The 24,821-nt window shown below is 43.4% G+C and overlaps 1 protein-coding gene across 3 annotated transcripts in view; it reads left to right on the top strand.

The window, feature by feature from the left end:
- ATP6V0A4 (ATPase H+ transporting V0 subunit a4) overlaps positions 1 to 24,821 on the top strand; it is a 90,705-nt gene that overhangs the window by 51,643 nt on the left and 14,241 nt on the right. For 2 of the 3 annotated variants that reach the window (XM_033952980.1, XM_033952979.1), the window contains exons 12-17: positions 914 to 1,053; positions 3,043 to 3,200; positions 6,233 to 6,326; positions 11,207 to 11,325; positions 15,198 to 15,414; positions 19,781 to 19,888. In XM_033952980.1, coding sequence (XP_033808871.1) covers positions 914 to 1,053; positions 3,043 to 3,200; positions 6,233 to 6,326; positions 11,207 to 11,325; positions 15,198 to 15,414; positions 19,781 to 19,888 — 836 coding nt within the window. The remainder of the gene's footprint in view (positions 1 to 913; positions 1,054 to 3,042; positions 3,201 to 6,232; positions 6,327 to 11,206; positions 11,326 to 15,197; positions 15,415 to 19,780; positions 19,889 to 24,821) is intronic. The other variant, XM_033952981.1, reaches the window with a different exon arrangement.

Raw genomic sequence — 24,821 nt, 5'->3', positions numbered from 1 at the left:
GTGATTCTTCAAACCGCGTCTACTTTATCATATTTCCCTATCTGTCCCGGTGGGCTCAACTCTATCTAGTGCAGTGGTTCCCAACCCTGTCCTGGAGGAACACCAGGCCAATTGGGTTTTCAGGCTAGCCCTAATGAATATGCATGAAGCAAATTTGCATGCCTATCACTTCCATCATATGCAAATCTCTCTCATGCATATTCATTAGGGCTAGCCTGAAAACCCGATTGGCCTGGTGTTCCTCCAGGACAGGGTTGGGAATCACTGATCTAGTGTACCTGGGGCAACGAGGGGATTAAGTGACTTGCCCAGGGTCACAAGGAGCAGCACGGAATTTGAACCCACAACCTCAGGGTGCTAAGGCTGTAGATTTAACCACTGTGCCACACACTCCCATGACCACAATAAAAACAGTGTATGGCTGTGCATGCTGTACCTTAGAGCAGTGATTCCCAACCCTGTCCTGGAGGAACACCAGGCCAATCGGGTTTTCAGGCTAGCCCTAATGAATATGCATGAGAGAGATTTGCATATGATGGAAGTGATAGGCATGCAAATTTGCTTCATGCATATTCATTAGGGCTAGCCTGAAAACCCAATTGGCCTGGTTGGGAACCACTGCCTTAGAGGGAACACTGAGGGCAGGTGGCCCTTTTGTCAGCTGGAAGCCGAGGTAAGCAGAAAGAATCTTAAAATCTATAAGTTCTGAGTTACATACAAATCTGACTTAAGAACAGCTTTAAAAACGTAACTCGTTCTTAATCAGGGGACTGTCCTGTATTCTGATGATTTTGTTTTAGATATACCATTGTATTATACTACTGGAATATGTATGTTAATATAAAATCTGCCTAATTAAATGAAAATAAGTTTTTCTTTTCTTTTCCCTTTTCTCTGTTTCATTTTAACTCAGCCCCTTACACTATAATCACATTTCCCTTCCTGTTTGCGGTAATGTTTGGGGACTGTGGCCATGGATTGGTCATGCTGGGATTTGCACTCTGGATGGTCAATAATGAGAAAAAGCTTCTAGCACAGAAAAGTGACAATGAGGTGAGTTATTCACCTGCCTTAACTTCTTTAGTCAAAATGGGGAGGCAGCCTGGCTAACTCCCATGGTCGGTGCTGAGCCTGGATATTCAATGCTGAGCTGTTTCTGGGGGGGGGGAGGGGGGAGTTGTCAGTGCTAATCAGCTAAGGGCCGGATTCTCAAAACTCACCACGCCTTTAACAATCGTCACTAAACAGGTTCCTGCCAGTATTTTACTGCCTGATTCTCAGAACAGCTCACTGCAGTCTTTTCCTAGCTTCCTAGCAGCCTCCAACTCTGCCATGATAATGTAGTATAACAAGGTCATTAATATTACAGTGGCATTACAATGAGCTGATTCATATTAAAACGAGCACTCCGGGTGATTCTCCAAATGAAGCACCGGATTTTAATGACCCATAATCGCTGACTGGTCCGAGGATGCCGGTACTGTGAAAAGCATGTCTCAGGTACATGTGTCTGGATGTGGCTCATGAAAAAAATGAAAAGAAAAAACACACTATTAACATAGATTATAGTGATGGGTACAAAATTTCAAAAGCACGTGTCTCTAGCAAGTGAATTAGAGGCGCGTCTCACGTCTCAACTTAACATCCTTATATCCTCTTATTCTTGTGTGTTTATCTCAGACTTGTACACACGGCTGATAAGCTTGTTAGTTGGGTTATGTTATTATTTTTTTTTGTATACTGTTTTTTGTTGTTATGTCATGGACCGCCTGTATTTACATCCTGTAAAGACATATTATGATCATGAGGTCTGTGTTTGTATATCTTATAACAAAATGCTAATAAAACTGATTGAACTAAAAAAAAGGCATGCATTATGCGCGTGCTTGCTGAAAGCTGATGATTGACCCTTCCTTCCCTTCCATCCAGTAGCACTGGCACACCTATGATTGAAACAACGACATATTGTATGCTGGTAGTTCTCCACCCCTCCTATATATGCTGATGGTGTAGCTTTTCCCAGCACATGTGCACATTTGTGCCTCTCTCCGTGGACTATTCTGTGTATGTGCTGACCACTTTCACCAGTGATTCATCTCTTGGAAATTAGCTGACCCTCCGCAAACCTCATTTGAATGCGAGGTTTTTTGAGAATCGCTCGTCTTTTCTGAATCATTAGATTTACGGCCACTTCAGCGACCCGGCGGATTTTACCGGTGGAGTTTTGAGAATCTGGTCCTAAGTTTTTAGTGGCCAAAGATATACAGCTATTTAAGCAGCCTATCTAAGGTGCTAAACTTAGCTGGCCAGCGTCTAAATATTCAGGGCTAGCCAGCTAAGTCGCAAGATGGCTAGCTACTAACCGCTAACCAGGATATTTAGCGGGAGATAGCCAGGAGCTATTCCTGGTCGGTTAAATAGGGTGTTTTTGTGGAACTTCAGGTCAAGATCACAGGGCGCCATTGTTACCATGTCTCCCCGAAAACAAGACAGTGTCTTATATTAATTTTGGGTCCAAAAAACACATTAGGGCTTATTTTCAGGGGATGTCTTATTTTTTTCATGTACAACAATCATCTCTCCCTTCCTTTCCTCCACCCCATTTCTTCCTCTTTCTTTCTCCCCCCTCCCCCCATGTGCAGCATCTTTCCTCCCCTCTCTCCAATCCCTCTGTGCAGCAGACCCCGCCGACCTTCCCACCCTGAGACTGACATACCTCCGCTCCGAGGTCTCCTAAAGCAGGAGGGGTGGGGGGTTGCTGAATCGATGTGTCCAATTTTTGGGGCAAATCAGGCAGCACTAGTGTCAGGGATAGAGTCAGGGAGTGTCAGGGGGCTTCGGGGGTTGATATTAACTAGGGCTTATTTATGGGCTTATATTAGGAGCATCTTTAAAAATCATGCTAGGGCTTATTATCGGGATACAATACTGGAATTCTATTCTTATTGTTCTACTGGTTACATTAAGTTTGACTTACATTGACTTTGGTGCATGTGTTGAATTCATAACCCATCATTCATCCCTGGAGTTTTCCTTTGGCAGATTTGGAACACCTTCTTCAGTGGCCGCTACCTGATTCTTCTAATGAGCATATTCTCTATTTACACTGGCTTTATCTATAATGACTGCTTCTCCAAGGCTTTAAACATCTTTGGCTCTTCTTGGAGTGTCCGGTCAATGTTCAGAAGTCACAACTGGACGTAAGTTGTACATGCTATGGAGGGCAGCCAGAAACATTCATTTCAGCATTTTTTCATCTCTTTCTACTTCCCAAAATTTTTTTCTGATCTGAGGAAGAAGGGGTTACCTTTGAAAGCTAATCATAAACTACATTAAGTTAATCCAATAAAAAAAAAGATATTATTTTTTTCCCCTTTATGTTTTGTTTTATTTCTACATATTACCTTGAAGAGTAGACTAACACGGCCACCACACTTTTTCACTGCTTCCAAAGTGTCATTAAGAGTGCGCATCATTTGCATATACCCACAGATTTTAGGGGCTAGATTCACTAACAATAGCGACTCAGTCACTGTTGGCTGATTCTCTGGCCAATTTTCCAACAGCGATTGATTCACTACTAAATCTGCATGCAAAGGACTTGCATGGAGCATGCTACATAGAGAATAGCAGCTTGAAGTTTGTACTCCTGTGGACCTTTATTTATCAATCAAACTTTATCTTAAATTTCATTTCCGGTGGGGGGTGGGGGGGGTTGACTATTGTTGAAAGAGATATGTCTGGTAAACCTGGGAAGCACAAAAATGTGGGTTCTCCAAATAAACAGATGGGAAAAATGGATGAAGAAATTTCAGTTACCCTAACAGAACTGAGAGGAATATGTGATCTTCTAGCTCAGTGGTCTCAAACTTAAACCCTTTGCAGGGCCACATTTTGGATTTGTAGGTACTTGGAGGGCCGCAGAAAAAAAATAGTTAATGTCTTATTAAAGAAATGACTACTTTGCATGAGGTGTAAAACTCTTTATAGTTTATAAATCTTTCCTTTTGGCTAAGGGCTCCTTTTACGAAGGCGCTTTAGGGTCTTAACGTGTGGAATAGCGTGTGCTAAAATGCAGGTGGTAATTTTTCGGCTAGTGTGCGCTAAAAACGCTACCGCACCTTCGTAAAAGGAGCCCTAAGTCTTAATAATAATATTGTAATTTGTAGCTAAAGAGACATATGATCAAGAAACCGTTTTATTTTACTTTTGCGATTAAGATAAACATACTGAGGGCTTCAAATTACCTGGCGGGCCGCATGTGGCCCTCGGGCCGCAAGTTTGAGCCCACTGTTCTAGCTGATACAAAAAAAGAAGCCGAGGAAGTTAAAGAAGAAATTGTATCAATGAAAACAGAGCTGATATTTTTTTAAATCACGATTGGATAAAACAGAAGTCAGAGTGGAAACAGCAGAGAATAATATCAAAGCTATGCAAGGGAGTTTGAAAAGAATATCCATCTTAGAAAAGGAGCTGGAGGATATGCATAATCGGGAAAGGAGGAACAACTTCCATGCCCCAAGAAAAAATGAAGCCTTTATTCAGTGCACGTCTTGTCTTTCCAATATACTGTATGTAAAACATGGGCAGAGACAAGCATAAATTACTCTTTCACCCCCGGGCCCACCCCTCCCCGCCCCGTTACGCCCCAATCCTGCCATAGCTCTGCCCCCCACTGCGTGCTGTAGTCAGGCAGGAGGGCAGATGCGACGCGATTACATCGGGCGCATGCGCAGATATCCTCTTGCCCGACACTATTTCGGGGGAAGCTTTTCAAAACCCGGACAAAGTGCCAGGTTTTGAAAAGCGGTCCGGACCCCTGGACGTGTCCTCAAAAGAAGGATATGTCAGTGGAAATCTGGACGTCTGTTAACCCTACACGGAGGTAATGTCCCTGTGGCTTTGTGGATTTCACAAGTGGATTACTTATAAAAGCTGAAGCACTAAAATGTATTTCAAATTTCTATCAATGAGTTTATCAGATGACATAAGGAGCTCCTTGCAGTTCCTATCTCTGTTTTATGCAATTTGAAAGCAGTCACCAATGTATTTCTCAGGCAGTGGTGTACACTTCCCCCTTCCCATTCGCGGTTTCCCTACTCGCGATTTCACATAATCGCAATTTTTTTTGGGGGGGAGGAGGAAAACCCCCCCCATATTTTTGTCTTCCCCCCCCGGCATCCCAGCCTTACCTGGTGGTCTAGCTGGTCTCGAGACTACGGGAACTCCCCACAGCCATTTCCTAATGGCTATCTGCACGGGGCAGGAGCGTAGGAAGATCGCTCCTGCCCCGAAAACCAGCTAGACCACCAGGTAAGGCCGGGATGCCGGGAGAAGGCGGAAGGGAGGCTGGGGTGGGTCAGAGCCGGATATTCGCGGTTTTTCACCATTCGTGCTCCGGCTCTGCCCGTATCCCCTGCGAATAAGGAGGGAGAAGTGAGTGGCGAGCCGGGGGAAGAAGGGGGAGAGAGGCAAGCGCCAGACACAGTTCTCCCTCTTTTACTGGGGCTGCTCTGTCTGAATAGCATGTGCCTATTTTGCACGCCACTCCTGCAGAGTATGACCTGGAAAACAAAAATCGCTCCCATTACATTATATTTTATCGTGGTGTTGGAGCTTTGTGCATTCGGGCCGTAATGTCTCTTGCTGTCTGAACACAGATGTCTAGTTCTCAGAAATTGCCAAGCTCTGCAATGAGAATAAGATTGTGCACTAGAATTTAATCATCTATATTATGATATTGTTAGAATCCTGAAGAAGCTTTGGAATTTGGTAACCACTATCGACACATTCTCTGATAAGGAACTAATGGTCGTCCACAAAAGGGGCAGACGTTTGAAAGACCTTTTAGTACCTTCAGCTTTCATGAGAAATCCAGTTGTGAAATCCATGAAAACACAGGAGCGTTATCCCGGTGGGAATTATTCTGTGTCCTCTATCAATGTTGTCACCAGATTTATAAGACATCCTGTAGCTGGAAAAAAAAAAGATGTGTTAAGCCATTTGTCCAGCTGCAAGAGTGAAAGAGTAATTTAAGCTTTTTCACTGTCCTTGTAATTTTGCGTATATTGAAAAGATAAGATGTGGGTGTTTGTTTTAATAAAGGATTCGTTTTTCTTGGGACCTTGTGTGTGATCTGCATTTTTTGGCATCTGTGACAGAGGGGGGTCATACTTTTTCTCCATTTTATGTTGATTTTGACTTTGAATTTTAAACTTGTATATTTTTTCAGCGACAAAATTGTTCATGAAGCTACAGTCCTGCAGCTTGATCCAGCCATATCTGGAGTATACTCTGGAAATCCTTATCCTTTTGGAATTGATCCGGTAATAATATCCAATGCATTTATTTATTTTGTTTTCTATTCCGTTCTCCCCAAAGAGCTCAGTACGGTTTACAGGTCGACATACATAACATACAGTTAACAGGTTATAATTTGCCATAGGTACAGTACAAGTTTTTTTTAAAACAAGTTCTATCCTAATTCAACATATACTAGGGATCTAATACCAATACAGTGCTCCCCTGAAAATTTGCGGTCAGCGGTTTGTGGTCCCGGTCATTGGTGATATTTTCCGACCGTGAATGACCGGGCAGGAGAGGGTAGCTGGAGCGCCGGTGAGAGAAGGAAATCACTCGCTGTATGCTCCGACCGCCTTTTCCTATACTAAAGTCGGGCCTTACCAATCAGGACCTGCGTGTCAAAGCAGCACCTGATTGGTGAGGTCCGACTTTAGAACAGGAAGAGGTGGTCGGAGCCTACAACGAGTGATTTCCTTCACTCGCTGGCACTCCGGCTGCCCTCTCCTGCCTCTCCGGCTGCCCTCTCCCGCCTCTCCCGCCTCTCCAGCTGCTCTCTCCTGTCTCCCCTGCCTAAAAACCGTATTTGCAGTTTTTCAAAATTCATGGGGGTTCCTGGAACATAACCCCTATGAATTTCGGGGGAGTACTGTATACTTAGTATACAGTTTACAGGATAAATTTGATATATTTACAGTGCAAGATTTATCAATAAAAAGTTTTTATCCTAATGTGACACATACTGAAGATCTAATACCAATATACATTAATAGTTAGTTGATATCTTTTTAATTACATTGTGAGACGAACTAGAATAAGTGTTATGGACCCTCTAATCCATACATCCTGCAGTAGGAAGGGGATCATGCTCATACAACACTTGGAGCCAGTAATTAATGTGTGGTTCATAAAGGCTGCCACATGGATTTGCAGGACAGCGTTGATCCAGTCCTGAGCTTACCTCATTGCATGCAGGGACTTGTAGTTCTGATTTTCCCAGTGCATTCCAAATCAAGACTACACATCCCAGCATGCACTGGGGTAAAGAACATAAGAATTGCCGCTGCTGGGTCAGACCAGTGGTCCATCGTGCCCAGCAGTCTGCTCATGCGGCGGCCCCCAGGTCAAAGACCAGTCCTCTAAATGAGTCCAGCCTCACCTGCGTACGTTCCAGTTTAGCAGGAACTTGTCCAACTTTGTCTTGAATCCCTGGAGGGTGTTTTCCCCTATAACAGCCTCCGGAAGAGCATTCCAGTTTTCTACCACTCTCTGGGTGAAGAAGAACTTCCTTACGTTTGTACGGAATCTATCCCCTTTCAACTTTAGAGAGTGCCCTCTCGTTCTCCCTACCTTGGAGAGGGTGAACAACCTGTCTTTATTTACTAAGTCTATTCCCTTCAGTATTTTTAATGTTTCGATCATGTACCCTCTCAGTCTCCTCTTTTCAAGGGAGAAGAGGCCCAATCTCTCACTGAACGGCAACTCCTCCAGCCCCTTAACCATTTTAGTCGCTCTTCGCTGGCCCCTATCGAGTAGTACCATGTCCTTCTTCATGTACGGCGACCAGTGCTGGACGCAGTACTCCAGGTGAGGGTGCACCATGGCCCGGTATAGCAGTATGATAACCTCCTCCGATATGTTCGTGATCCCCCTTCTTTTTCATTTCTAGCATTCTGTTTGCCCTTTTTGCCGCTGCCGCACATTGCACGGACGGCTTCATTGACTTGTCGATCAGAACTCCCAAATCACTTTCCTGGGAGGTCTCTCCAAGTACCGCCCCAGACATCCTGTATTTGTGCATGAGATTTTTATTACCGACATGCATCATTTTACACTTATCCACGTTGAACCTCATTTGCCATATCGATGCCCATTTCTCGAGCTTGATTATGCCACGTTGCAGATCTTCGCAATCCTCCTGCGTCTTCACTACTCGGAATAACTTCGTATCGTCCGCAAATTTAATCACCTCACTCGTCGTACCAATGTCCAGATTGTTTATAAAGATGTTGAAGAGCACGGGCCCAAGCACCGAGCCCTACGGCACCCCACTGGTGATGCTCTTCCAGTCCGAGTATTGTCCATTTACCCCACTCTCTGTTTCCTATGTTCCTGCCAGTTTTTAATCCACGTGAGTATTTCACCCTCGATTCCATGGCTCGCAATTTTCCGAAGTAGTCGTTCATGTGGAATCTTGTCTATCTGCCTGTTTACCCCCTCGAAAGTGCAGCACGTTCGTCAAACAAGATCTGCCTTTGCTGAAACCGTGCTGGCTGGTCCTCATCAGACCGTGTCTGTCAAGGTGATCAAACCTGGGCCTGGATCCAGTTGTCAGCTTTAGCTATCATGCTACTACGAGCTTAAAAGGAATGTGGATTTATTTTTTGTTCAATATTTTTATTCTTTTAATAAAAACATAATATAACATCTATAACATAACCCCATCCCCCCCAAAAAAAAGAAAGGATACAGTTTACAAGAACACCGGTGTATCATACAATTTGACAGAGTGCATCCAAAGGCACCCAGACTTTCTTAAAGTACAGAAAACACTGCCTCATATTTCCTAATAAGTCATAGAACATTCTAGCTAGCACTCATAGACAACTCAGTAATACCCTTCCAGTCAGACAGTAGAGATTGAATTGCCACATCCATAAACATATCAAGCAACTTAGGCCTATCTTTGTGCAATATATGAGATAGTGCTGCCGATCTCAAAATAAAAATCCTATAGCTGAGTTCTGAATGTCAACCACATGCTCAATTCATTCCAAAACTAGTTCCCAAAACCGTTTCAAATTTGAACAATCAAATAACATATGAGAAAAAGTCTCCGCAGCAGACCAGCGTAAATCTGATCATTCTGACACCTTTAAAGGCTTCTACAGCAGGGCTACCAGATTTCGTCCGTAAAAAAAAAAAAAAAAAAAAGAGGACTTGTGGCCTCACCCTGTTCTTCCCCCCCCCCCCGCCCCGCCCCCACACAAACTTCATCTCTTCTTCTCAGAGCTCAGGGCACTGTCTGGAGGACCTCAAAGCGCGCATGTTCAGAGGCCCTCTAGACGCAGCTCCGAGCTCGTGGCCTTCCAAAACTTGGACAAACTGCCGGATTTTGTAAATCCCCCCCCCGGGCACCCAGACAGTCCTCTAAAAAGAGGGCATGTCTGGGTTTCACCGGACATCTGGTAACCCTATCTAAGCCCAGCATTTCTTGTCTATGCCCTGCCCCTCCCCCCACTTCCCTTCCTCCAACACTCGAAGTTGAGCATCTCTTCCTCTCTCTCACCTGGCCTTCCTCCTGGTCTCAATGAATCAAAACCATAAACCGTGCACCAAAGTAAACACTAGTGAACACTTCAAAGTTTTGTTCTTCTGTGCTCAGAACCCGATAGTAAATGAGACCGCTGAGAGAGCATACAGCCCACTTTTAAACGGCTCTTGTCCCAATCATTGCACAGGTTTTGTAATAAGTGATAAGTGACTTCCCAAATAGTGCTTCACGAGAAATACTCTTATATACTCACAAAAACTCTAAACTTAACTTTTTAACGTGGTAAAGTTGTCATTCATAATCTTGTTGCTTAATGTGGGTTCTGACGCGTTTCGCCACCGGCTGCTTCACAGAACCCGTTGGTCCTGTTATGAACTCTCATAGCACCGGCTCTATAAATAAATCAAATTGCATATGCTGCTAATAGTGCATTCTTTATATATGTGATTTAAATATTGGGTTGCACAGCACTAGGAGAAGAAGCCATACTTGCCTCAAACTGCTCTCAATCCTGAAGCAGTCGGTGGCGTAACACGTCAGAACCTGCATTAAATGACAAGTTTATGAAAGACAACTTTATCACGTTGAAAAGCTAAGTTTAAAGTTTTCGTGAGTAGGTCATCCAAGTGCCAACTTGGGCGGGTTTTTAAGAGGTATTTCCATTTAGATTATGAGCCCCTAAGTGCAATTTCCTAATTTCTCATGCCTAAAAAGTACAGAAAATGTCAGTTATTTCCATAAAACTTTGCTTTTGTGACCAGGCTAGTCAAATTATGCAATTTACCTATTTAAAACATAACACTGAATGTTCATCTATATATTCCTATTTGTACAGTCATAAAAAACAACATATAAATCACAATTAACATGTATTTATATTGAAGTTATACAAATATGACTACAGAAGATTTAGAAGTAAGTAGGTCTTCAAGATTTGTAATTATATTGTAAGTCATTTTCACGAATCAGCCCCCAGGTGTAGTCTCCCATCATGTTCTCAATTTATTGTCCTTGGTAGTAGCGTTCAAAGTCCAGCATATCCTGGTGGAAGCGCTCACCTTGCTCCTTTGATTATGCTCCCATGTTCTCCTTGAAAGTCTCAAGATGAGCATTAAGGACATGGACTTTGAGAGCCATACTATAATTCTTCACCAGATTCTACCCAACTCCACTTAGTTTTTGGTCTTGTTTACAAAAACATATATGCAAAAATAAGAGCAAAAGCACCCTCATGGCAGGATTTCCAAAGTATCAGCATCTGCTACTGGGCCAAGTGTATCCGTGCCCTCCACCTTGAGATATCTACCCCAAATATCCTCAAATTGTTGCCAGCGGTGAGTCAGTAAAGCAGAGAGTCTGATGAAGCCTATTAAACACTTAAATTAGGCGCCTCTATTGGCTAGGCGTTATTTAGAGAATCGGGGCCTAAGTGGATTTTTGATCCTTCGTGTGGCTCTTGATGTTCTGGGGGAAGCATATCAACGAAGTTGATGGGGAAACCCAGCAGGTATTTGCATTTTCACCCAAACAAAGACATTGAGTTCTAAACGCATTTCTAGGATTATTGTAGCCTCTTCAGAAAAAAATTATGCCTTCCTAATAAACTCTTCTTTTTATCTTTGTTTTCCCAAGATCTGGAACATTGCTTCAAACAAGCTAACATTCTTAAACTCCTACAAAATGAAGATGTCTGTCATCATGGGGATTTCACAAATGGTCTTTGGAGTCATTCTAAGTCTTTTCAACCACGTGTATGTTGAAGTATTTTTCAGATGTTTAAATGTTGAATTTTGTATTCTTGATTACAACAGGGATTGCATTAACATTGCACCGGGGGCAGGAGGCAGACTGCCCTAAGTGCTGTCTTGGTGGGTGCGGGGGCACCGGCACCTCGTCTCCTCTCCGCCCCCTCCATATCTCTTGAAATGTTTGCTGGTGCGAGCAGCATCTTCCACCTATTGCTCATGTCGACTCCGGCTCCCTTCTAACATCACTTCCTGGTCTCGGGATCAGGATGTGATGCCAGAAGGGAGATGAGGCTGGCGCGAGCAGGAGGTGGAAGATGCCGCTTGTGCCAGCGAACATTTCAAGAGGTATGTGGTAGGGGTGGGGGAGCGTTTGAGCAGCGGGGAAAAGTAGGGGACGCATGGCGTGGCGATGCTGGATGCCTCCCTCCCATGTTATGCCACTACATCACACCATGATTTATTGAGGTTATTATAGTCTGAACTGTGCTAGGCCAACTCTGATAAACATGTATTCTATGAAGGTATATTTGAACAAAACTAAAGAACTCCTGATTCCTGGTTCTCTTCCATCTGAAATATAGTGTTGCCACAGCTGCTAGGCTTTTTTTGGTGTGTGTTTTTGAAGTTTTATTAAACACTCCAGTGAAAGAGCTGAAATAAAAGTGATACCAAACAGTCTTTGGGTTTTAGCTACTTTTTTTTTCTTTCTGATACTGATCACTAGTGATGAAAAATACATACAAACTGGAATGGTGCTTGGTGCAATTCTATAAAAGGCACGCACCATTCACAGAATCATGCTTAGCGGCTCTATACAAACCACAAGAAAAAGGAGAACGACCCCACGTCAAACAGACCAAAACAAAAAAGCAAGTGGTGAAGAACTGTTCACATCAGCCTTAGCTTTTCGCTGCAATGCTGCCTGCCCCGGCACAGCCACGGAGCTTTTTCAATGAGAATTTTTTTGTTTTTAAATGCTGTTCCCAGCTCTTGTATGTTTTAATACGAGCCCGGAGCATTTATTTTAGATGTTTCAGCACTTCAGCACCATCTACTGGATTGACATATTCACTCCTGAGTAAGGCTTTTAATTTGAAGCCGAAACACGAATCGTGTTGGGTCCAGCAGCAAAGGAAACGGACTTTGTATTTATACATGCAATGTGTTTTAATGTATAATTATATTTAATAAACCTTGTTTCTAAGGCTGATGTATACAGTCCCTTCCCCACTTGCTTTTTTGTTTTAGCGGCTGTATATATCACCCATTTGAGCCAGACCTAAATACCTGCGCTGATTGAGCCTATTCTTAACTTTTAGGAATGTCCACGATTTACCCATGCTTCTCTGGCCATACCCCCTTTTGAGATTCACTAGAACTGGGTGTGCATCACTTTACAGAATTCACCTACCAAGTTTTGTACATAACTTCTAATTAGTGCCAATTAGCATCAATTATTAGCTGTTAATGATCAATTATTGGTGCCGATTGGCTTGTTAAACAATTAATTTATACGTGCAAATCAGCTGTGTGCACCAGTTTGCATATACAACTTATAGTGTTATATACAGAATTTGGGCCATAGTCCCTAATTCTGAACTAGTGAACCTGATTTTATGTTTAGCCTGGAAAGTTGCATATGCAAGTTATAGAATAAAAGCAGCTGTATGTGTAATGTAATAGCTTAATTAGCTCCTAATTGGTCTTAATTGCCCTAATTGTGACCACCTAATGACACCTATCTTTGGGATCTACATGCACCTTTTTTTAAGCTGGTTTAATTGGCATGGTAATTGTGCCAGTTTTTGGCCAATGAAAAAAAATTAAAATTACCAATTAAGAGTTTGGCGCCAAGCTCTTAGGATGCCTAGTGGCGCCTAAGTGAAGGTGCCATCCAGTACCTTGTTATGCCTACCTGACAAGTAGGTGTGGTGAGGAGCAGAGAATAAGCGTCATTAGGCATCTGAGTTAGGCGCTGTAAATTAGACTTGGCCTCATATATGTACAGGTGCCTACCTTCAGGATGCCTAGCAACACCTAAGCCCGCCTAGGCACCACTAGGTTGGGATTCTATAAGCTTCACCTAGCAGTTGATTGACAACCACGCCGAGTGACAAATACAGTGTGGGTACGTTTAGGCACAGTTTATAGAATCTGGCCCTGTGTGCACAAAATACAAAGTGGACCTGGAGGAGTGGACCTGGGAGGAGCCTGGGCGAGTCACAGGGGTGCCCAGCCCTTGTGCTTACAGGTTATAGAATGCTAACATTTATACACCTAACTGGCTCCAGTTAGGCACAAGCATTTACACCAGCTATAGGCGCATAAATGTGGACTTATACAAGAGTCTATAACAGCAATCACATGGGCAATTGCTGACCTAGAGTTTGTACTTAGTGTGCATCAATCCAGAGCCTAGCACTAGGTAAGCTTTACAGAATTACCCCCTTGTAGTTTGGCAAAATGGTGCCTTTTCTCTTTGTAAACTTATGAGAGACCGGGTGTGAAAAGTAATTATCTATCTGTGTACAACAAGAACAATTTGGATGTAGACAACAATAAACAGTTTCATTGAAAAAGAAAAAAATTCAATTTGGCCTAATACACTACGTACAGTGTCAATAGAATGCAGAATAAAACATCTTAATAGACTGCATAGAATGTAAGCAGAGCTGGGACATATAGACAGATAAGACAGAGTAACAGGAGTTAGAGAATGAAGGGACTAACTTAAAAGAGTCAGAAAGGTGCATGAATATAATCTCAGCTAGGGTAGGATTAAATAGGCTATAGTATGTGCAGCCGGTAATAGTCCATGGGTAGATCACTAGCAAGTTAGTTGCTTCTTCCACTAAAAACTTTGGAGAACAGTCATGTTTCCATCTGATTCCTGAAGTCGAGATAATCTTGGACTGAGCTATGTTTTTTTTTCAGGGAGTGCATTGTAAAGTGTGTGGGGACTACTTTGGAGAAGGCTCGTTGACAGGTGTCACGTTGTGTGATGTCCTTTGGAGATGATGTGTTACTGCAGATTGGTAGACTAGATGGGCCATTTGGCCTTTATCTGCCATCATGGTTTCTATTCCCAAATCTGTCTTGGAGGAACCACAGCCAGTTAAGTTTTTAGGATATCCAGAACAAATAGCTATGAGATCAATTTGCATACAATGACTCCTTGGTATGCAAATCGATCTCATGCATATTCATTCTGGATATCCTGAAAAACCTGACTGGCTGGGGTTTTCCCGGGACAGGCTTAGAAGTCCTTGCTTTACGCCCTCACTATAACTTTGCTTGTGTAAGAAAAGCCAACTCCATGGCTCAGTGTCATTTGGAAGATCTGGATTTGACTCATAGACCTTGCCTCGGCTCCCTGAAACAGCTGTGGTTGGGGATGTTGCAGCCGCTGCACATCAACAAGTCTGGCCAGACTTGGGTCAGTATCAGCTGTGTTCAGGTTTGTGGTCTCTAGCTGAGAAATAGAAGGGGGTTGGGATTTGATATACTGCCTTTCTGTGATTTTAGTCAAAACAATTTATGTATTATATGCAGGTACTAAAATATCTGAGCAATGGGCCCAGAGTCACAAGGACCTGCACTGGGAATCAAACCCAGCTCTCTTGGCTCTCAGGCATACTCCTCCATGCAGTGTTATTGCATTAGCGGAGATAAGTTGGGAGAGGATAGCAAAATAGGGTCCCCCCAACCCACCTAGTACTTACGAATGAAGATTCAGGGAGTGGCAACCAGTTCTAATCAAGCTAAAAGCTCAAAGGACTAGGTAGAAACTGCCAGGTTGATAAAAGAGATCTACTGTATGTGAAATATAATAATTAATTTACTAATCAATTCTCTCTCTGTATTTGTCTTTCCAGCTACTTCAAGAACACCATCAACATTGTCGTGGAGTTCATTCCTCAGATGATCTTTATTATCTGTCTCTTTGGATACTTGGTTTTCATGATTATTTACAAGTGGTGCCAGTTTGATGTCTCCATTAGCCAGTATGCTCCAAGTATCCTAATCCACTTCATCAACATGTTCCTTTTCAATTACAGCGACAAAACAAATGCTCCCCTCTACCAGCATCAGGTAAGATGGCTGCCGCATTTTTCTTTCATGAGTACTAAGGAGTCGGGGTAAAAAAAACCATAAGTAACACCAGATTCTTTTTTTTTTTAAGTGCTTAGAAAAATTTACTCCATAGGAAGGAATTTGCAGTGTTCTAGAAAGAAATGCCCTGGACTTTGGGATTTGGATTACACCAGAAGGTTCTTTTCAAGAGTTAATCATAGTGCAAGGGCGTTGTAAAGAGCAATGAGTTAGTCACTGCTGTGTATTTGGGGACTAGCTCACTCTGATGATATCACAGCATACTGTTCAAGCCAGGCTGAGAGACTTGAACAGCAGGGCTAAAAGAATTACCAGAATGGACTCCCTCTGCCAACATGACTGGGCTTGGGATACCGTTCTGTGAATTCAAATAACAGACATGAAAAAAAGCCATGTAATAATCAAATACATGTTTATTAATGCCTTTCATGTCTGAGGAGACCCATATACATTATCAAATTTTCTCTGCTCTTCAAAGGAGAAATCCAAGTCAAAGAAATTTATACCATACGTGACATCATTTATAATAATTATCATATGTTAGAATACAATGGCACAGTTGATCACATGACTTCTTTCCCAGGAATATATCACATCACTTTTCATTTAAACCCTAAATTTGCCAGTGTTAAGCCCAATTTTTAAACCCGGCAGGTGGCAGTGTTTTACGTTTTCAATCCATATAACTAGTGCTGCCCGATTCAGGAAAAAAAAATTTTGATTCGATTTTCCTGCCCAATTGGGTGTTTTTTTAAAAACATCCTGATGGGTTTATTTTATAGTCTCTTCACCCCTTTTATAGCCTCTTCACCCTCTTTGCTCTCTTCTAACCACACTTGCGCCGTGGTGTAAACAAAATAAAGAAACAAAAAAGACTTTTCCTCTCTGTTAAATCCTAGCTCACGTTTGCGGTCTAACACCAGCTCTGGCAGGATACACGTTTCAAATCTGACATATTGTAATCACAAAACAGAAAATACAATTAGTTTTTCTACCTTTTGATGTCTGGTCATTATTCAAATCTTGTTGATCCCAGGCTCTGGTTGTCTTCTGATAACTTGCATGCCAGGGTCTCTTTCTTTCTCCTTTCTCCATGCTAACCATCCATCTGCCTTCTCTGTCCTCCCCTTCCATTTCCCTTCCCTCCCCTGGAGGTCTGGCATCTTTCCTTTTTTTCGCCTCCCTCCACAGATCTACTTTTTCTTAACTACCCTTTCATCCAGCATCTCTCCCTCCTTCCCCACCACCCCAGGGTCCACCATCTCTCCCTTTCTGTTCCTTTCATCCCTAAATCCCATTGTCTACAATCTCTCTCCCTCTCCTCTGTTTTTAGACCCATTATTTCTTCCCCCCAAAGTCCGGCATATGCACTTCTCTTTGAACACCCCCTCTTCCCTCCCTCCCTCCATGTACCTCTACACCAGGTCCCCCTCCCTTGAATGTCTGCACCCCCCTGAAGGCCTGCACCCCACTCCTGAAGGCATGCATGTTTCCTCCTGAAGGCCTACACCCCACCCCTGAAGATCTGCATGCACCCCCTGAAGGCCTACACTCCACCCCTGAAGGCCTGCCTGTCCCTTCTGAAGGCCTGTACCCCCACTAGAAGGCTGCACCCCCCCGAAGGCCTGTACCCCATTGGAAGGCTGCACCCCCCCAAAGGCATGTACCACCCCCCCGAAAGGCCTGCACCCCCCCACGAAGGACTACACCCCCCTCCCCCTGGAAGGCCTGCACCCCCCCACAAAGGACTACACCCCCCCACGAAGGACTATACCCCCGTCCCCTGGAAGGCCTGCGTGTTCAACTTATCTAAATTCAGCAGCCTGCTCTGCAGAAGATTGCCGCTGGCTCTAGTGATCTTTGTAAGCTGCCATACGACGTCCTAGTCGTCTTTTCTCAACTGCGGTCCCACCCCTTCTCTGACATCAGAGAAGGGGCGGGACCGCGGCAGAGAGAAGACGACTCGGACGTCATATGGCAGCTTACAAAGATCGCTAGAGCCAGCGGTGATCTTCTTCTGCAGGGCAGGCTGCTGAATTTAGATAAGTTGCTGCAGGGAAGTCGGCACTAGCAGGGAAGCCACTTCCTGACTGACCCTCCTCACTCGCCCTCTAAAGTAGGAGCGGCAGGCCAGCAAGAGGCAGCACTGCCGCTCCTGCTTTAGGGGGGAGGGCCATTCAACGAATTGGGAGGCCGATATTTTTGCGTGATAAATCGATACGAATCGATTTACCTGAAGTGAATCGGTGAATCAATTCAAATCGTGAATCGGGCAGCACTACCTTACAATGGAAACTTGGAATAGAAATCATTAATGTAATGTAATGTAATTATTTCAATCACTTCACAAATTAATCCCTGACCCCTTTGTTTTTGTTGGGGAGGGGGGGTTAATTATTTATTTATTTATTGAAATTTTCAATATATTACAAGAAATTAACATTCTTGCTAAAGAAATACAGCAGGAATAAATGTTATACAATTCTCACTTCCTTAGACCACAAAAATCAAAGGCAGGGGGGAGTAAAAGGCAGGTATCATTAAGAAGTTAAACACAAAGGAAAAAGAACTAATCAATGAAAAGCTATAACATATTCTGCATTTATATTAATTTTCCGCTAAATAACAGCAATTTTCTTTAGCTCCAGAAATGATCTTAGCTGCTCCAGCTGAAAGAAAATATATTTAACCTGAGCAAATTTTACTACGCCAGTAAAAAGGACGCCCCAAGAGCCTTGGTCTCCTGTCTCAAGGACAAAAATTGTTTCCTTTTTTCCTGGGGAACCTTAGTTACATCCAGGAATACCCATATCTTTTTACCATAAAGCAGTTATTTTGATAAGCGGAAGTAAAGTTTCATAAAGGAATCCAAGTCCTGTTGGAAAATGAAGAGTCAGAAATAGAATCTTCTAAAATAGTAGATATGTTATTAACATCCAATTGCGGTGTATCTGGATTAGCTCCCTCCAATGTTTCCCCGATAATATATTTTATTTAATGGAGAAATAAGGTCCGATGAATATTTTAATACTTCCACCAAATATTGTCCCCTTTGTTTTAACTTTGCATGTCAGCATGTTTGTTTTTTTTTTCCTTTCTAACTCTGGGCTATTTTTTCTTTCAGAAAACTGTAGCTTATAACTTTAACATTCTTATTCAGTTTGATTCTATCATAGCCAATTTAAAATAACCTTTTACCGACAGTTCCACAATTCACCTGTCTCATTTTCCAAAAATAATTTCAAAGTTAATCTCCTTGTATCATCTTGCATGCTTTTATTTTCCAGTTTTAATTATTAATAGCAGCTGGGCACGCCCATGGTGTCCATATATCTTCAATAATACAGTCAAACCTCGGTTTGCGAGTAACCCGGTTTGCGAGTGTTTTGCAAAACATTCTCGCAAAATGTGTCTCGCAAACCGAGTGTTGACTCGATTTGCGAGCACCCCCCGATAACTGGCATCGCTCCCCCCGCTCGCAAAGGGCCCCCTCCCGCTCGAATCGGCACCCCCCCCCCCCCCCCCGCGAGAACAGGAACCCCACGCCCGACCAACTTTAACTCACCCCCCCCTTTGGCACCAGCACGCAGCCCACAAGTGCCGGTGCCGCTTGAAGATCTTCTTCCCAGTCTCTGCCGGCTTTGAGCATGCATCTGCGCATCTTCTAATTCTCCCTCTCAAAGCCGGCAGAGACTGGGAAGAAGATCTTCAAGCGGCGCCGTGCTGCTGCCAAAGGGGGGGGTGAGTTAAAGTTGGTGGTGCCTGTTCTCAATGGGGGTGCCGGATCACGCAGGAGGGGACTTTGCGAGTGGGGGGGGGAGCAGCGCCCTGGCCTCGGGGGTGGGGGGGGGGGGGTGGGAACGTATCAAAGCGAGTTTCCATTGTTTCCTATGGGGAAATTCGCTTTGATAAACGAGCATTTTGGATTACGAGCATACTCCTGGAACGCATTATGCTCGTAATCCAAGGTACCACTGTACTTAGCACTGAGCTTCTTGGCTATCAAGTTTTCAAACATCTTTCTCCTCCCCCACCTCCCTACTACCAAATCCTCTGATTAGATTTAGTTAAAGCGCCAATACTAACAAGTTTAAACGTGGGTGGGGCAGGAGCTTGGAGTGTGCTGCGCAGGGTGCTTTCCCAGCTTGCAACACTCCTAGGGAAATATATATTTAGCCCTATCAACGACTCTCTGAACATTGTTTTCAAAATGAGATGCAGGAAAAAGTCTAAACGAGGAAGGAGTATAGATACTCATAAACTGGCATCGTCAGCATTTTGATTTAGTGTTCTTCCCAGTTTGAGAATAAAGCTTAATCTGTAGAATTGCTTATGTTTCTTTTAGCAAGAGGTTCAGAGTTTTTTGGTGATATTCGCATTAATCTCTGTGCCATGGATGCTGCTGATTAAGCCTTTTCTCCTACGAGCCAATCACTTGAAAGCCCAGCGTATGGTGAGTTCAAAATTCTCTTGCCCCACGGATTTCACAAGTCTTGGAATATGGGATTATTTCAGGATACAGATGGGAAGAAGGAAAAGTCAAATAACATTTCAACAAGTCCTTTTGAATAATGACCTGATTGTAAATCACAGACAGAAGGTTTGACATTATACTATTTTACCCAGTGGTGTACAAAGGGTAGGGAGGGGGAGCAGTCTGCCAGGGTGCAGGCGGCTCATGGGTGCTGGATAGATAGGTCTGTGATCCGCCTGAACATGGTCATTGGCTCTGCCTGCCCCTGCCGCCTCTGACGTCAACTTCCTGTTTCAAGGCGGGGAACCAGCAAAACTGATGGCCGTGTGCAGGTGGACCGCAACCCCACAACCGACTTGTGCACCTTCCCACTGCCTGGAGGAAGGGGGGTGCTCTGGACAGAGGAGGGGTTGCTCTAGCCCAGGTTCTTGCCCCACCAGGTACACCACTGGCGTTACCAGCAAAAGTTAGCCTGTGGTAGCTGCAAAACCTTTAGTATTAATTCTGTGGGGCATTACCAACACAGAAAGCCATTGTGCAGTTAACACAAGAGAAATAATTGCTAATGTGGTTTCAAGCACAGCTGATCGTGCAGGATGCAGTTAAGTGGACCTCTGGATAGGGTTACCAGATGTCTGGATTTCCCCGGACATGTCCTCATTTTGAGGACATGTCCGGGGGGTCCGGATGGCTTTTCAAAACCCAGACAAAGTGCTAGGTTTTGAAAAGCCTCCCTAAAAATCGGCGGTGGGCAGGAGGGCAACACGATGACATCACTGCGTCACATGCGCGCATGCCCTCCTGCCTGACCAGAGCAGGGGGTGGGGCTGGGGTGGGATTGGGGGCAGGATGGGATTGGGGGCAGGACTGGGGAGTGATGGGGTGGAGATGGGTGGAACTGGGCGGGTCTAAGGGGTCCGGATTTTCCAAATGGAAAATCTGTTAACCCTTTCTCTGGAAGTGTAGCTGACTACTCCCCATTAACAATTAACATGTACCAGCAAAACATGCTTTAAGCTCAAAGCACAGTCCCTACCCATTCCACGCCTAATAACTAGAATTTCTGAATCTTTCATGCATAAATAGTGAACATATTCATTAACAACTATCACAAGCAAATGAAAAGAAGAGCACCAAATAGTTCCACAGTAAAAAGGAGAAAACCAAAGTAAGGAAAACTGTGGAAACGATGATCTCAATAACCATGCCACAGACTTATTACTGTGTATTATCTGGATGTATCATACACATGCATCGCTTTTACTTGTGAAGATTTTTATACTTGAACGATAAACTGGTTATTGAGATCATCGTTTTCACAGTTTTCCTTGCTTTTGGTTTAACAACTGTCACATCATGCTGTTATCACACATTGAAAGCCATGCTAAGCACCTAGTGCACCTTAGTAAATAGAGACCCAAAGAGGGAAATTCTATAAGAGGCGCCTATAGTTAATTAGTATAATGGCTTCAATTCTGAACTTTTAACAAGTTCATAACTGAAATCAAATAAAAATTAATTGGGAGATAGGTGTGATTCCTCCCGGGAACGAGACTTGGGAATTCTGATCGACAAGTTGATAAAGCCGTCCATGCAATGTGCGGCGGCGGCGAAAAGAGCGAACAGAATGCTAGGAATGATAAAGAAGGGATCACGAACAGATTGGAGGTTATCATGACGCTGTACCAGGCCATGGTGCACCCCCACCTGGAGTACTGCGTCCAGCAATGGTCACCGTACATGAAGAAAGACACGGTACTGCTCGAGAGAGTCCATAGAAGAACGACTATGATGGTTAAGGGGTTGGAGGAGCTGCCGTACAGCGAAATATTAGAGAAACTGGATCTCTTCTCCCTCGAACAGAGGAGATTGAGAGGGAACATGATCGAAACATTCAAGGTACTGAAGGGAATAGACTTAGTAGATAAGAACAGGTTGTTCACCCTCTCCAAGGTAGGGAGAACGAAAGGGCACTCTCTAAAATTTAAAGGGGATAGATTCCGTACGAATATAAGGAAGTTCTTCACCCAGAGAGTGGTAGAAAACTGGAACGCTCTTCCAGAGTCTGTTATAGGAGAAAACACCCTCCAGGGATTCAAGACAAAGTTAGACAAGTTCGTGCTGAATCAGAACATACGCAGGTAAGGCTAGTCTCAGTTTGACCAGAGGGCCGCCTTGTAAGTGGACTGCTGGGCACGATGGACCATCGGCCTGACCCAGCAGCGGCAATTCTTATGTTCTTATTCTACAAAAGATAAATGCCTATTGCATGGCACCTATTGGCGCCCAACACCAAAGCAGGTGTGTTTAGGGGCAGAGAACGACTTAGGTGTAATTCTCTAAAGGACTTAGATGCCTATAATATAGCCATTAAAACCCTGGCCTATATTACAGACACCTAAGTGTTAAGTTAGCTATTTCCTGAGAAAGATTAGGTAGTGAACAGAAGATCCGATGACAGATAATAAATACCCCACCCCCCCCCCCCCGGTTACTTCAGGATGAAAAATAAGAAAATTTACAAGAGAAGATTGGGAGCCCCTTCAAGTTATAGCTCCTAAAGACGCTTCCCAGCGAAACACAGCTCTGGGTCGGGCTAAACCCTAACCCATCTAACCCTTTCCCTGGAGTTCCTTTCTCATTACATTCCCTGTAAACCGTGCCGAGCTCCACGACCATGGAGATGGCGCGGTATAAAAACCTAAGGTTTAGTTTAGTTTAGTTTAGTTTAGATTTATTTGATCAAGAAGGCACGGGACTCAGAAGGAATTTATTTACTGAATAGAGATCCTCTGCCTTTTAGAAAGACAGAATATACAAGCAGTCCATTGTAATGAACTACTACAATGTACAAGAGTAATTGTAATTGTAATTTATTTCTTATATACCGCTAAACTACTAGGACATCTAAGTCTGTATAGATACCGCTAGGCATGATTCTCTAAATGACACCATACAGTTGATTGACAATTGTGTCGACCAGTGCCTACAAGTTAGGCGTCATATATAGAATCAGGTCCTTAATGCCTGGGCAGTCCATGGGTGGAATCAGGGTGGAGCCAGCAGTTATGTGGGCACCAGCTGTATTCAGTGCTGGTGCCAGCATGGGTAAGTGGACAATAAAATTGCATAAAAGTTAGTCCTATCTTAGCCCTGAACATTGTTTGGCACCCATATAATTTCCGAGAAGCTAACCCAGATATTCAATGCTGATGACCAGACATGGTCCTGGAATTTTACATCTGTGCTAGATTCAGCCTGTGATGATCAGCATCTTTAAAACCACTGACTACTAGCAGCAGCATAGCAAGGGAAGGAGGCGCCCGGCATCGCCGCACCATGTGGCCCCCACACTCTTCCCTATCACATGCCTCCACTCCCTGTGTACCTCTTCCCTGTTATGCACTCCATTCCTCCTGCTCTGCCATGTGCACCTCTTCAAAATTTTCAGCGGCAGCAAGCAGCAACTCATAGCTGCTGCTCGCACCTGCCTCAGCTCTCCCTCTGACATCACTTCCTGGTCCTGCAACCAGGAAATGACATCAGAAGGAGAGTTCAGGCCAGTGCCAGCAGCAGCTTGGAGTTGCTGCTTGCTGCCGCTGAAGATTTTGAAGAGGTGGGTGGGCATGCGGAGAGGAGGAGTGGTGGCGGCGCCCGGTGCGATTTGCCCCCAGCCCCCCCCCTTACTATACCAGTGACTACTAGGGCCTCAATATTGGGAGTGTAGGTGCCTTCATAAAATAGGTGCTTTTTTGACTTTCAAACATAGGTGGCTTTTTTGTACAATTACCCTTCAAATGAGTAGGATGGAGAGGCAAATGAGTCATTTGAGAAGAGAGGTTACCTGGATGATATTGACACTGGAGGAGTCATATAGGTGAATTTTGAACAGACCTTACATACCACTTTTTTTGTTACACCAAAGGACCACCAAATACAGTTTACAGCAAAACAAACATATAATCAAGTACAAAGTACATAATAAATACATGAAAAGATGAAACAGAAGGTGGTAAGAGAGTGCATAGTAAAAGCCTGTTCACTGGGGGTTGTTATTTCTTACTTATTAGAAGGGTTACCATATGGCTCCAAGAAAAGGAGGATGGATTGAGACTGAGCTACCACGATCAAATAAGTTCACTTGTGAGAACATGTTTCTATAGGTTAAGGTTGATCAGATCATTTATCTGCATTTATTGATGAATCATCGCTGAATATTCTATTACATTCGTTAGTCATATCAAAAATTGACTACTGGAATGCTCTATACAAGGGTTCTACCTTAAAAGGAATACGCAGACTGCAAATTCTTCAAAATCCCGCAATATAAATAATCACTAAAACAAAAAAGTTCGATCGCGTAACTCCCCTTTTAAAGGAAAAGCATTGGTTGCCTGTTAATCACAGAATTACATATAAAATAGCATTACTCACACATAAAATACTAATAAACAAAGCTCCTGCATTCTTAGAAAGATTTCTAATCCCTTACACTCCCACAAAATCTTTAAGATCCGAAGAAAAATCTTTACTATTAGTCCCTTCACTAAAATTCGTTTATTCAAGGAGGGACGCGATTTTTTCTGTTACAGCCCCACAAATTTGGAACTCGCTCCTGATCAATATAAGAGGAGAAAAATTACTTAGTAAGTTTAAAAGTCTTCTAAAAAGCTGGCTTTTTAAGGACGCATTTAACCGAATCATATCAAAGGAAACTTTAGTAGTGCTGGTAAGCGAAAATGAAGTGGGTAACCTCCCCCAACCTCTTGTTTCATTACCTAACCCTTTTTATTTGTTTACGAATTGTATTTAATCCTTTAATTTTAATTTTTTTTTCCCTCCCTTTTTCACATGTATTGTTTTGTTAAAATAGTACTGTCTAGTTTAATTATTATGACTTTTTGGGGGTTTT

The sequence above is a fragment of the Geotrypetes seraphini genome, chromosome 7 (assembly GCF_902459505.1).
Source record: "Geotrypetes seraphini chromosome 7, aGeoSer1.1, whole genome shotgun sequence".
NCBI classification, from domain to species: Eukaryota; Metazoa; Chordata; class Amphibia; order Gymnophiona; family Dermophiidae; genus Geotrypetes; species Geotrypetes seraphini.
The sequence above is the reverse complement of the archived record's forward strand: the minus strand, read 5'-3'. Positions and strand labels throughout refer to the sequence as shown.